This window comes from Cyclopterus lumpus, chromosome 7 (assembly GCF_009769545.1).
Source record: "Cyclopterus lumpus isolate fCycLum1 chromosome 7, fCycLum1.pri, whole genome shotgun sequence".
In the NCBI taxonomy this organism is placed as follows: Eukaryota; Metazoa; Chordata; class Actinopteri; order Perciformes; family Cyclopteridae; genus Cyclopterus; species Cyclopterus lumpus.
In genome coordinates this window covers 6,694,893-6,709,423 of record NC_046972.1, presented here as the reverse complement: position 1 = coordinate 6,709,423, position 14,531 = coordinate 6,694,893, and the positions used below count along the sequence as shown (strand labels likewise).

Below are 14,531 nucleotides of genomic sequence, written 5' to 3'. Positions count from 1 at the left end.
GCAATGCATACTATTCTGATGGCATGTGTTTCTTCATTCAGGTGAATAGTTGCTGGATAACCAAAATAACTTGTTTAACGGTATTACTTGCGGGTGCTAAATATGGGTGTGGTGCATATGTGATGGTTCACCGATCCAAATGACTTTTCAATGGTCTGCAAGGTGATTTTCATAGTGTACTAAAATAAATAGAAAAACAAAGACTGCAGGAAAAAAACACCAATCTCAAAGTCTCAAAAACCCTTCGACGTCGTGTTATTTGGTGGACAAACAGTTTTATAGGCTTTTGTTTTCATCTCCACATATTATTCTGGGTAGACACAGATAGACACATAGAAGATACAACTAGATAATCCTTTATTAGTCCCCCAGTGGGGAAATTTGCAATTACAATAAAATACATGAGAGTAACCTCTATTTCATGTTAAGGAGCCTCCAGCTGATGACAGTTTTGTTTGTATGCAAACATTGTTACCTGTGGGCGATGAAGACCTGATATCATTATCAGAGCCACTTGTGCTAATCGAGAAAGAGATTTGTGTTTGCTTAAAAAAGATAATTTCCTCCTCTGTGTCGCTGCTTAGATTTCTTTTGTCAAGTCTTCTAATATTCTCTTCATCTGGAGGAGAAAGAAAATAGGGAGGGAGGGAAGAGACAGCTTAGAATTCATTAGTCGCCATTTTGCCTTTTACACCCGATGACTAATTCATATGAGGACATGGTCTTGGTCCAGTGCGCAGATGTGCGACACCAAAGAGGAACCAGGCAAACTCAAGCTGCGTGTGACATGAGGAACACATTGAGTATTATATGATGAGAGTGTTAGTGAGTGTGAATACACACACACACACACACACACACACACACACACACACACACATACACACACACACATGTTACCTCCGGCCATGTGATGATCCCGACCAGCCTTCCCCTGTCTGCGACCAACAAGGTCTGAACTCCAACCAGACTGAGGATACTGTGGGCCTGTGAGGACGCAAAGGAAACTGGATTAGGAACTGGTTCCCTAAAGAAAAGAAAAGTTGCTCACCATTTTAAGAAATGTAATTAATCACATTCATTCTGAGAGTTAGCTGATAAGACTGACACCAATTTTGAGTCGTTAAACCTGCAATAACCAGCGGCTAGTGTGCAATATTATGATTTATAATGTGTCAGTCATGCCACCAGGGGAATGTAAGTGCAATATTCACTGTCTTTTAGCTCTGTTTATGGTCTAGCGAACTATCCTGCACTGCTAGATGCTCGACTATGTTCACTTCGCTAGTTTCTAATCTTGCCGGTCCGCTGATGGGTGCAGAGCCAAACCCGTCCTCGCTCCCAATGCTTCGGATGCAGCAGCTTGGTCGGTGCATGACGCGTGTTTGCACCGAACTCACTCCGATGCAAACACCACCACATGAAGTGGAGCAGCAGAGTTGCTCGGCGACCCCCTACCTCCTGAACGGTGGTGTGAGGTGATAACAGGACAGTGGTCGGGTAAATGCGGCAGACCTCATCCAGATGTTTCTCCAGAGTCTGAACAGAACAACACAGAATGAGTGAGCGTGTGTGTGTATGCATTTACTAACAGATGCTTGCTTGTCGTGCAGTAGCATTCAGCAGTATTTGAGGAAGTAGGATCCCCCGTTGTGTTGTAGTGTGGTTATGTTCATACTTTCACTAACATTAGACATACTAACATCTGCCGTTTAAAAAAACAAAACGCAGCTCTATTTTTCTATCACTATAATGCTTTAAAAATGCCTGCCTTTTTAAGCAGCATCAGGCAGTGCACTCCTCTACCTTCTCCCGAAGCATGCAGCTAGCTGCGTGGCTCCATCCAGCCTGTTACCTCAGTGCTGCAGTGACGCAGGAACATCAGCAGCTCCGACCGGAGAACAAAACCCAGTATAATCTGCGACTCTTCAACAGAAGAAAGGAGAGCAAATCAATTTCATTAGCCCACAGTCGGGGCTCCGGTTCAGAGTGCGTGCGGCTATCTGGTGGGCTGCGAGTCCTCTGTTGCAAATGTCATCAATGTGATTGCGACTCAGCCGGGGCCATTTTATCACTTCAACAGCTTCTTCATAAACGGTTACAATATTTTCTCTCATAATTTCCCTACAATCTTTATGAGGGACTGTGTTTATCCAGGATGTATCTGACATGTGCCAATGTTCCATGTCCTCACTTCTATTTATTACATTCAGTGTGGAAGATCTAGACAAAATGAGATTTCCTTGGTAAGAAGACAGGGGTAAAACAATCTAAATCTCGACGTCCTTGTCTGCGCACCATGTGAGTCCACCACAGGGATGTGTGTGTCAGTGCTGGTGTTGACAGCCAGCTGAACCTCCACTGGCCCAGCTGCTTTCTGGAGCTGCACTGATTTCGCTCCCAAAACCTGTCCGACTGGTGTGGAGGGAAGCCTGCAAGAAGAGAGGCATCACGTCACACACCTGGAGCAAAAGCAGCTTTGGTCAAACCTAAAACATCTGGAGGTTAACGCCTTTTCAGAATCAGAATCAGAATCAGAATCAGCTTTATTGGCCATGTATGTGTACACATACATGGAATTTGACTCCGGTTTCAGGTACGCTCTCATCGTACGTACATATTTAAATTACAAATAACAGGTTAAATATAAAGACGAAACCATCCTCAGGCTGGAAGGATTCATGAAATCAATGGTATGCTTTGACACGGTGGTGAGAAAAGCAGATCTGACATGAGACAGCAGACACAGGCAAATGACTCCTGGTAGACACACGGTAGACAGGCGACTCTGGGAAAAAAACATTTACAGGAAGGTTTTTCTCAAGAAGTATCTTCTGTCGGACAATATACGATAATCCACGAGCAGTGTGAGTTTGTCAGAGGAGCACTTGCAGCCGTCTCAGCCCGAATGCTGTCGACAAGGAGCTGTGGGTGATGACGACTTAATATTCATCGGAGCGTGTTATTAGAGGCTGAAAATCCAGTCTGCGCGAGTGTGGAGGGGAAAAACCTCAGTGAGGCTGCTAGTTGCTGTCACCGAGCAACATCATATTAAAACCATGTAGCCTACAGCCACAATAGGGATTACTCTATGTTTATGTCTCATCTGTGCTTTCAAGGAATATGAGAACAAATTATTCTTAAAAGGAAAACACTGCACAGTGACACTGGTAGATTATTAGCTTGGGTGTTTGAGACATAGCGAGGGATGATTGTGTTCATTGTGGCCGACTCTTGAAACGTGAAGTGTAGATTTACATTTTAATGGATAAAAAGACATTAATTGCAAGGGGGAGCCTATAATGTAAGGAGGTTATTGCATTAGAGATGCTATACTTTGAAACTGTTCTCAATGCAGAAATGTCCACATACAACTGACCGTTTTCCTCCGTCACAGCACACATTGAGGAAAATTGCTACGTGGGAGGTCGATGGGGCCCTCGAATTAAGTCGTTAGTTCACCTGCTTTTGAAATTCAGCTGTTTAAAATCCGCCCTCCTACCAGCAGCTTTTACAAGAAATTTCCTCCTAGAATGTTTAACAGTCTTTATGTGCCTGATGTGCAGAAATGTCAGCTGTATGTCAATTATGGGTAACTTTGACCCAGTCAAGGGAATAAGAGAGTCCTCAGCATGCTGCGTACATTAATCTCAAGGTGCACTGAGGCTACAGCAGGAATTTAGTCATAGCTTTTGAGTTTGTGTTGGACAACTGGAAATGAATGGTAAATGGTAAATGGACCTGGACTTTAAAGCCATTGACACCCATTCATACACTGATGGGAGGAGCTACGGTTCCACCTGCCCATCAGGAGTAGCTAACATTCATACACCGACAATCCTCTGATTGAAGGACAACCCTACTCACCACTGAGCCACAGCAGACAACTGAAGGCAGCATAAAGAATGGAGCCTCTATTTCTAACATATTTGATGGCATCCACATATTATTTGTGGAAATATTTTACTCTGGGCCAGTACTGGACCAATATTGTCACCCAGAGAGCCACCAAATACCATGAACTCCAGATATCTATCTGATCTAAAGTATTTCCAGGACTTTTCACACTATCTTTATATAATGTATTATTTAGTTATGTATTTATTGTAACTGCTGACCACGGAGGTGATTTAGTCAATCTGACACTTTGTTTTTACTTACCGGGGGCATGCCTTCACCAGAGAGGGCAGGTGTGGGAGCCTCTTGCTGATGGAGAGTGCGTCATAGAAAGAGGGGCGGTGCCCAGAGCGAGCCAGGGCATTGGCCAGCAGAGTGGCGAGGAGGATGGGCACAGCGTGGCTGAACTGACCAGTTAACTCTAAAGCCAGGAGCGCTGGGGACAAGGTGTGTGTCACAGCCCCGGAGAAGGCGGCTGCACCTACAAAGCCGGAAACCACGTTAAGATACTTCCTGAAGGCCATTTTTCAACTTTGACCCTGTTTTCCATATTTTGTGTCGACATGACAAATGGGGACAACTATTTTTGATTTTATTTGAGTATGCTGCACAGACGACAGCCACAAAAAGGGTTACGATGTGACATCTTCACACTGTCAATAGATGTCTTCACCACCTCAGATTGTAAAATAGTTGAATTTATTAATACCCTTTCGGTGTGAAGTTTGCACTAGTCATATTTTAACATGATAGCACAAATTTACATTGTATTCAACATAATATTTAATTTCATAGCACTGAATACTTTTCACAGATATTGGTAGATTTGATGAAAACATAGGAAGTAGCTCACAAAAAGGAAACATCATTCAACATTAAGTAGATTGAAGAGGGATATAAACACGGAAATACAGGTCATGTCATCGCTATATCATATAACATATAACAGCAAACAGCCTGTGATTAATGTCTTCTACCAGCAAGTGCATAGCCCCCCGGATTTATAGAAGCCCACTGCTGGCCTGAAGTCAGCCATGTGGAAGACACATAAGCTGCCGCTTCTCCAAGCAAACGGCCCAAAGCTGCCCCTGGAGAACCGAAATAGAAGAAAAGAAACACACACACACAGAGTTTTTTTCTTCCATCTTTCAGACTGGTTGGTGACAGGAGGCAGCACTTTCCCCTCACTGACTCACCGTAGACAAACACTGGCATGAAGTACCCAGCTGGCAGAGGCAGAGTGCAGGCGACGACCAACATCCACATCTCAGGACAAACAACGGAGACACACACAGCCTGTCACGTCTCGGCCATCTTAACAGACACACCAGCTCCACCGGCACAGCACGAGCTATGTGTCGAGCCGTGTGCCGGGAGATGTTTGCACTGCTCGCGAATCGATTGTGCATAAATAAACAGATTATTGCCATTCACATCTGTGTGTGGTAATGAGGGGGCGGAGTGACGCACAAGAATCACAGTAAGCAGATCCCAATGAGATGTAAATATCTGTTCTCAATGCAGAAATCTCCACATACAATAATATTTTTCTTTTCTGCAACAGTAAGTACGGCTTCCATCTGCTCCGGGTGCAAATGAAGATATTAGATATGTGCAGTGGTTGATACCGTCTCCTCTTCCATTATACTTGTCTTGCAAGCTGTACAAAATCACAAAATCCATGTGGAGTGTTGCTATGGGCGAGCATCAGATATCAGAAGGCATTTCAGCCCGAAAGGGTAAACAGACGCTATACTGTGCAAATGTCAATTACTGCATGACAATTATGAGCTCGCTGTGACCCAAAGGCAACAAGAGGAGTGAGGGCTTTGTTGGTTGTCAGTGCAGGTAGACCGATATATATATAAAAAGACTATTTAATTGGCTTTTCCAATTGCTTGTACCTTCATGAGCAGAAAGACAGCCAGAGAAAGGAGCGGGCTCCCAGATGAGCCCCAGTCCAACAAAGGCTCGGGCCCCAGTTGGACAGAGGCATTGTGGGATTGAGAGCTCCACCGCCTGCTATCCAGCAAGGAGGTCAGGAGCTGCTTCATGCTGAGCTGTGAACGAGATTTCGGCCATTCAGAGGACAGAGAAAAACTAAACAAAGGGGGAACAATAGAGGACAGGGCTGGCGTTATTCTATTGCTTTTCTTACTGTCTTACTAATAATCTATCTCTCACCGCTGTGTGACTTCCCGACCCTGTCGGTGGCGCTCGTCCCTATTCCCATTTGTTCATGGTAATTTCCCCTGACTATTTGTGGTTTTTAGTCACGCAACCAGGAGAAAATGTGGCGTTTGTCGGGGACTATTTCCAGCCGTTTGTTGTTGCAGTGAATATTTACAACAGCAGGAGGGTGTATGAAGGATTGGATCAAAATAACCACCACCAAATATATAATAACTGTTTGTTAACCTAGAAATATATCATCTTTAAATGGTGATCGGTTGAGAAACCGATCAATTAACTTATGAATTATGTGTTTATAAAACCCTAAAATGAACTGTGTCTCTAATCGTGTGTTCCTACCTTGGAAGCCATGTATTGACCAGCAGAGGGAGGAAATGTCAGAGATGCCAGGAAGAGGGCCACCATGCCTGAGTATAGACCCTTCCTGCAGAGATGTATTCACATATACAGGCACTATTGTTATTATGTTACTTTCATTTGGGTGATTCCTATTGAAATTGAAATGCGAGAGCTAAACGCTCTCTGTGGAATAATCTATAATCATCAGCACTGAACCAGCTGTGATGCTTTTCAGATCTTTGCTTTTAAAGGTTTACAATGTTTTACACTATGAAATAGTTTTTTATTTTATTTTTAAAAACATTGACAAAATGGATTCAGGGGCTAACAGATTCTAAATAAAGTATGTAAAGAAACATAGCAGGTTCCTGCGTCATTGGCCCGTCAATCGGCTTGAACTAAGCCCCAAAATATCTCACGAGTCTACCTCACAACGCGGATGACTCATCACTGAATCCCTATCTATCTGGCAAAGAGCTCTCACTCTGTCGTCAGCATTTTGATGACGGCGGGGTTGGTTTTGGTGAATTGCAGGACCCGCCGATGGCAGAGGAGGTAGCAGCGGCTCACGGCTCCACACAGCAGCCTGTTTGCAGACAGAAAGCCCACTCAGTGGGAGACAGGAGGCATATTTCATCTTCAGCATCAGTCGGCTATCGGAAGTCATTATTCTTGGGGAGGTGATGAAGAGGAGGAGGAAGCCAGGAAATTATTGACTTGAAGAAACAAAACTATTTTAAACGAATGCAGAAAATGGTCAAAGACTTTTCATTGTGACTGAATATGAATACCAAATGTCCGTTTTATTTGTGGGACTTGGGAAGATGAAATACACTCACCCCAGGAAGGCAAACAGAAGAATCTCCAGTGGGTAGAAAGGTAGAGCAGAGGGGAAATTAGTTTTGAACAGCGCCTGAGGAGTCTCTGTGGACACAAAACAAATTGAAGTCATCACTCTTATTTCTCCCACGGCCTCTCAAAATCTAATCTTCCCTCCCTTTATGGCACTGAGATATTATTGAAATTCAGCGGAAATGTTTCTGCTAATTTTGACAAAAGTGATGCTCCCGGTCATTGTCACAACGAGTAATTAGATGGCTGTCAACATCGCTGACAAGCTCAAATGAACAATTAAATTTACTTTGAAATGAATGTATGTCAGCCGGGCCTTCAAATGAGACACCCTCCCATGGGAGAAGAAGACTTAGAGGACCAGTGCGTAGGGTTTAGTGCCATCTGGTGGTGAGGTGGCAGATTGCAAACGACTGAATCCTCCCCCCGCTCGCCCCTCCCTTTCCAAGCACTTTGGACAACTACGGTGGCCTTCAGGTAAAACACAAAAAGGCTCTCGCTCGAGTCAGTGTTTGGATTGTCCGTTCTTGGCTACTGTAGGAACATGGCCGACTCCGTGGAAGATAATGATCCCTACTTAGATCAAAACAAATCATTCAAAGGTAAGAAAAACGCAACAATTCATATTTTCAGGTGAGTGTTCACTATCTTATCCTACGCACTGGACCTTTAAACCAAACTCAATAAAAAAATTTAGCATTTTAATATGACCACGCGTATTAGCAAACATATTCACACTAAAACGTGACTTTTGCCTTTTTACAAATACTTAGGGTTGATTTCAGCACCTATGCGATGAAGCCAAAAGTATGTGGACATTCCAAAAACACGGGCTTTAATTTTCCCACTCATCTGTAAGGGCAGAATCAGGGCGTCCATTACCTCCATCTCCACTCCACACGGAGAACAGGCGGAACGTCAGCGCCCCACAGGCGGCGGAGAAGAAACATGGGCAGTAATGCTTCAGGGCAAAGTGAGAACACATTACTTCCACGCTGAACAACACACCTGCAGGAGCCGAGGAGGGTGAGAAAAGTCACTTTAGACAATTCTAAAAACAGCAGTAATTATTCTCAGCCAAGTAAAAATAAATAAATAAAATCCTCCTGTGTGTGTGGTAAATAATTCCTGCAAAAAAGAAATGTAAGAAACATTCAAGGTGTTAATCTCTAATGATTTGTTACTTATAATAATAACCTTTTAAATTAATCTTGCCGCGTGAGCACAGATGAGCTGAGAGAATCAAAGCATTCGGCAGACAGTTGATCAAAGGAGGAAGAGGTGAGAGAAAACACGTCGACATCGTGATGAGGATAAAAGGGAAGAGCTAATGTGTGAAGTAACAAGTGGGAAATGTCAGGGGGAGCTGCATTAACACACACACACACACACACACACACACACAGTCAGACAGACACACACACACACACACACACACACACACACATACACACACACACACGCACTCTCTCGCTGTGTGTGGAATGCCTATTAAAGTATAAGGTATCCCAAAGGGACTATTTTATCTTGTCCAAATAACCCAAACTACCAGATGGAAATTTATTTAGTTTAAGGATATTTTGTGTTTTATTTAAAATAGGTTTTGGTAGAGAGTATGAACGTTTTACAGCCTTTTTTTACTGAGCAAACTGCGAACAGACAACGTTTTGTACACTATAAATTGCTATTGTAAAGCAGCTTGAATTTCTATTTTATTATGACAATGTATGAAATGACAATGTGAAAAGTGTCGCTCATAGTACAGAGAGCTTTCATCCCTCTGCAATCGAGTGACATGTGATTCGGCTCGTGTAGCAATGGCTTCATCTCTGGTTCCAAAAGGGTTCCAGTGGACGAAACAGTAGATAACCAATTTGAATTTTACACAGTAAATGCAAAAGACATCCCCAAAATTAATTAATTATTCCCTGTGGCGTTTTTGACCTCTGCTTGCGCTAGGAGCTGCCAGTGATGTCACACTATATTGCACTGATCAACAGGTGGTGGTAACACGGCAAGATATGCTGCAATGGGCCAATGCTGAATTTTAATCAGCTTTGCAAATGTTTTGAGGAGAAATACACTCGACACGTTTAACACAACTTCAACATAACTTTTGCTGATAAAATAACTCCACAGGGCAACTTTAAATTCCTAATGTGTCATTTACAAGGGTTAAGTTAAATGTTTGATCTAGAGGGTATAACGTGGAATACATTCATATGTTTTGCCTGGGGCTGTGTCTTTATTTTCTTACTGCAGGGCCTCCGCAGGTTTTCGAGGTCACGCAGGCTTCCTTCCCCACGGGGGTGCAAATGAAATGTTCTTCTTCTGTTCGGGGTGTTAATATTCCTTTGTCTGTTAGACACAGTTTCCTAAACTTTTAAGTTATAATTAATTCAGAAATGCCTGTTTTTGAATTGTCAAAGGTGCATTTGTGTCAGGCTTAACTGGCATGTCTGGTTTTTCAAGGTAAAATGTGTTTTTTTTTCCAGAACATACAGTACTGTATTGCTAGCGGGAGGGTTTGTCATGAAATGTCCTGTATACATGCCATGAAAAGGCCATGACAATATCTACGTATGAGCACCTTTTTAAAGCGCTGTACAAATAAAATGTATTAACATTATTACTAAATACAAAGTGTCTCCCTGAATAACTGCGGGTAGTCGATGCTTTAACCAGAACGGTGTGAGAAGAACAGATATATAGCAGACACATAACGATTCCTCATGCTGGCTCCCTCACCACTGATGGGTGCTCCGAAGCAGCTGGCGACTCCGACTGCAGCAGCGACAACGTGCATTTCTCCAGCAGCTTTTTCCTAAACAGAGAAAGATGCCGTAATGCGCTATATATTTAACTTGCATTTTTGAAAATGCATAAATCTCTCCTTTTTCCTTCAGCGGCTTTTCTTTCTTCTTCTTTTTCTAATAGTAGAAACTAAATAGTTGCTTACTTACACGTCCAGCAAACATGAAACAACATTAGTAGTGGTCGTACATGAACTGCACATTGTTACTTCACTCCCAGTCTTTGACTCGAGCAGTCACGTTGCACATGTGAAATCAAATATTATTATAGAACGTTCACACTCAGCGTTAGCATTGAGGCGAATCTGAGTCCACTAGTCGCTCTCCTTTGAACTCTGTTTTGGTTTCCACCAGGTAAAGTTGGTAAACCTATTTCTGAATGACTTTCTAAGGTCTACCTTCTTATCCGCTTGCATAAGAGTGCACAGGTTGCTCAGGTAGGCTCCAACCATGGTGGAAAGATGCACAAACGGACCCTGATGTTAAGAGACAAATATAGAGGAACTGTGTTCATAACTCATGATATACAACTTTAAATGGATGCTTTATATGACAAACAGGTATACTGAGACGCCTCTCACCACTTTGCCCAGGAAAATAGTGCTGCCGGCTGCCAGTGTACAGATAAGGCCCAGGAACTTGGAAAACATATTAGTGAGAGACAAGTAATGAGGCATTTCAATGCCGGCCAGCATGGTTCTCACCTCTGGTATCCCCGAGCCTGCAGAGAAATGAAGTGACAGGACAGTATTCCTTTGAAAGACTCGGACGTAATGAAGCAATCAAAAGTTGTTATTTTTAAACTATTCCAAGTGAATGCACAGGAATGATTTTAGAATATTTAAACAGTTTTGAGGGGGTGGCAAATACGATCAGCAGAAAAGAAAATGAAGCACCATTTAGTTTGTGATTCGTAAAGTTATGTTGTCATGTTTTCAGTTTTTAAGTTGCTTCTTCAAATCAAGCAGATTTGCCCTTTTTCGAATAAATCTAAGTGTACTGCCCCAAGCAGAGAAAGTGGAGACAGGGTGAGGTCGTCTCTTGAAGGTCGATCTATGCTTTCTGCCTCATTCAAGTCTCCTATACACAAGCATACAGATGCCTTCTTCCTGGAAATACATCATGCTTTAAATATTTTCTGTGAGATAGATACGATCACGGTTGACTTTTCATACTGTACTTCTCCCTTTACCCCTCACTGAATCTCAAAAATAATATCCCACGTGACTTTTTATAATTCTATTTGTTTTAGATGGGAAAAGAGTTTCTAAAAGGGAAAATGATACGCGTCTCTGTTTTGTGTCTTTTTCAAGAACCCCGACTTGATACCATTATTATGCGCTATGAGCCTTATGTGGTGTGGTATGTTTACCAATGTCAAGTGAATGTAACATATTGTGTAACGCCTGACTCCTCCCCCAACCAGTCCCCTTATTAGGGCCAGATTATATAAAGCACCTTTTGGCCCTTGTCCTCTGTTGTCACCTCAGCAAAATGCATTATTTTACTATGCCCTGTTAATCTCTGTTTTCCCTTTGTAGGTTCACCCACTGTTTTTGTTTTTGCCCATTGTTGTATTTGATTCTTTTTGTTTGTTCTCTTTCTTTCAGTGAAGCGGAGTTGCGTTGTTGGGAAGCCAGGCCCCCGTGGTGAGTTCTCACCTTATGCATGCAAATAAAAAGACTCAAACACACTATTCTTGCTGTGGTGAGTAGGCAGTAGCCCCCCTGCGCACTCCATGTAGTCTGTAGTCTGTAGAACTGTTTGTATTCCCTTTATTGGTTTCAGTCAATTTCATTTGTTTATTAATATAATGTTCCTCCCCAGCAGCTCCAGTCCTTACCTATTTAATGATTTCAATACAAATGTTTACCATTGTGAAAATACCTGTGTCCTGTGTCCGTAACGCGTCTGTGTGCCTCATACATTTTCAAAACGCTAGTATTTCTGGTATGAAAACACATACTTTATCATATTTTACTCTAAATTTGGATCGTAATTTACTAAATCAGCATATTGATTGAAGAAGACTTGAATTTAGTGCTTGAGCTTGAACTGGTGCTGTTACAGACCTGTGGAGAAGGGACAGATGTTGTGGGAGAACGATGATGCGACGGCACAGAGGCATGCTGGGTAAAGAGTCCAGCAGAAGAACTGCAGCAGACTGTTGCCCTGCAGCTTCGTAAACAGCCACTGGTGCGCTACATGTGGAGTAAAAAGCAAAACGTTCATTTCCTGTCATTTGCTCACTCAGGTGGTCTTGTCTAATCGATGTGTCGATACCTCGCAGCAGCTTCGCCACGCTGAGGTCCATCAGGAAGCTGAGGACGGCCATGGAAATGCCCAGAGCGGCGTAGCCATACCACTCCATCCCACAGCATGCTTCCAGACAGCCCCTCAGCTTCAGCAGCCAGTCTAAGGATGCACACATGTGGGTTAGCCTTCTTATATTTTCATTTGGGTTTTGTGAGTCTAGGAAATATGCATAAATAATAGAAATATAGAAATATAAATGTTGGCGATGTCGTCCCACACACTGCAGATGAATAGGCTGCACATTTCAACAAAGATTTACCATGAAACTTCCTCAGTTTACTTGTTTAATTTCTATTTCTATTTCAATTTATTTCTATTGCAAATATGCAAATTAAGCATTGTCTAATGTGTTCATTTTCACAAATATCTAAAACAGAAATCATAACGTTGGATGAAGCCAGGTTAAAAAAATATTTGTTTTAAGTTTGTTCACACGTTAAAGTCCAAGGTTATTTGAAAGATTCTGTCTACAGCCCAAAAAAAGGAATTTAGGAATTCAATGTTTTATAAATGTGTCTATGAATAAAATATGGACAACCCACTCAATAGAAACCTTGGGATTATAGATCAGAATGAAACCAGCATGTATTTATTATGTGCTACTGCAGAGGTCATTTCTGGTTCAGTGTGACAAATCACTGCTCTTGAAAAAACGGCTATCGGTGAAAAAGAATACACAAAATAACTTGACACCACGAAACAGCCGCAGTTCAATACCTGCATTACGACGATCATTATTTGTATTGCATCTTTTCTGAAAGTTATTTTTTCCAATATGCAAATGAGGCATTATCTACTGTTGACGCAAATAGCCGTCAGTAGTAAAGTAGTAAAATAAACACTTGAATTTTGTAATAGTTCTGTTCCACTAGTCTGAAAGAAGACGTGATGGTAAACGTAAAAGAGCCACTTCTACCAAGGCCTCAGTGATCTCAAAAGGTTATGGTTCGCTATGATTAATCTATTGGAAAAAGGCAATATGATACTTTAAAGCATCTCCATTGGGAACGTGGTCCGATGCAAATAGCAATACTATACAGAAAACAAACGACTATATAAAGAAATCTAGTGACGCATTATGAAATGTCTGCAACACAGATCACATGCTTCACTCCTCAGATTAGGCCCCAAACTGAAATCCGTGTCTCAGATTGCCGTCATGAAATAGCTACTCTCTGATGTATTGATCGGGTCGGTATTGATCACGTCCTAATGATTTCCCACTTTCCGTCTGACCTTTGACAGTTGCACGGGACCGTCGGCATGGTTTCCATGGATCAGCAAGGAGCAGAATCTTATTATAGGATGTGTCTGATTGATTTCCTTGCTGCCGGTCGTCGTCCTCTCCGACGGTTCCACTCTCAGCAGCCTCCCCCCCCTCCTCCTCCTCCTCTTCCTCCTCCAGGCTCTTCATTTTGTCTTGAAGTGTCGGCGTCATTGTGTGAAAACTGAGGCTCAATGATGGAAAAAATATGAATGCCCGGCTACACTTATTGCTGCCACTGTAAAACAAAGCTGGAAGACAGGTAGACTCACCTCCTATTGCACTGGCAGTGTTGGTGGTCTGACCTCTGTCAAGTTATTGGCATTGAGGTAATGGAGCAGTCATGGTTGACAGGGTAGCTAATATTAACTCTTTAGAGGAACAAGTGCCCTTCATCCGTCGTGATCATAGAGGAGCCAGTGAGAGAGACATGTTCATTTCTTAATCAACCAGACTGCAGAAATTAATTCTCATAATCCCGTACATGTAAACAACTGGTACTGCTGGTGATTATGAGTATATACCGGTTCGATGGACATGATATTGTCCAACTTGCTTCATAATATCTCGGTCTTACGACATCATGTTCTATTAGCAGAGATGACAGGATTCTTTGCAGAAAGATCACAACGACGCGTAAGATGTTGAACAAAGGGAGAGCAAAGAATTGGAATAGATGAGAAACCGAGTTCGTTGAAGATTTATATCTGCAGATGACTTTTCTTATGTCAGTGACTCATTTGAAAATCCCTGGAGGATAGTCATGAATCCTGTAAATGTCAGACACTTTGTAGGAAGTCATGTTAGCAGCGGATTTCTCAAGGTTATGGCAATCATTATTCTTATCTTGGAACACA

At 42.4% G+C, this 14,531-nt stretch overlaps 1 protein-coding gene across 1 annotated transcript; it reads right to left on the bottom strand.

Annotated features, from left to right (window-relative positions):
• Positions 1 to 454: 454 nt before the first annotated feature.
• Positions 455 to 13,848, bottom strand: clcnk (chloride channel K). Its single transcript, XM_034537526.1, has 19 exons — positions 13,647 to 13,848; positions 12,378 to 12,509; positions 12,167 to 12,295; positions 10,676 to 10,815; positions 10,493 to 10,570; positions 10,030 to 10,105; positions 8,164 to 8,289; positions 7,269 to 7,353; positions 6,914 to 7,015; positions 6,430 to 6,514; positions 5,802 to 5,957; positions 5,094 to 5,163; positions 4,875 to 4,985; positions 4,162 to 4,378; positions 2,299 to 2,432; positions 1,856 to 1,926; positions 1,459 to 1,539; positions 901 to 987; positions 455 to 619 (listed from the first exon to the last, which is right to left on the bottom strand). Exons 1-19 carry the CDS (start codon positions 13,846 to 13,848, stop codon positions 581 to 583), a joined length of 2,121 nt encoding a protein of 706 aa, XP_034393417.1. The 3' UTR covers positions 455 to 580.
• Between the last annotated feature and the right edge of the window lie 683 nt (positions 13,849 to 14,531).

Coding starts and splice junctions, on each gene's coding strand:
- clcnk (XM_034537526.1), bottom strand. CDS start 13,848: ATGACGCCGACACTTCAAGACAAAATGAAGAGCCTGGAGGAGGAAGAG. Junction 7,016..7,268: donor CTTCTGTTTGCCTTCCTGGG/GTGAGTGTATTT, acceptor GTCTGCAAACAG/GCTGCTGTGTGGAGCCGTGA. Junction 1,927..2,298: donor CCCTGTGGTGGACTCACATG/GTGCGCAGACAA, acceptor CTTCTGTTGAAG/AGTCGCAGATTATACTGGGT.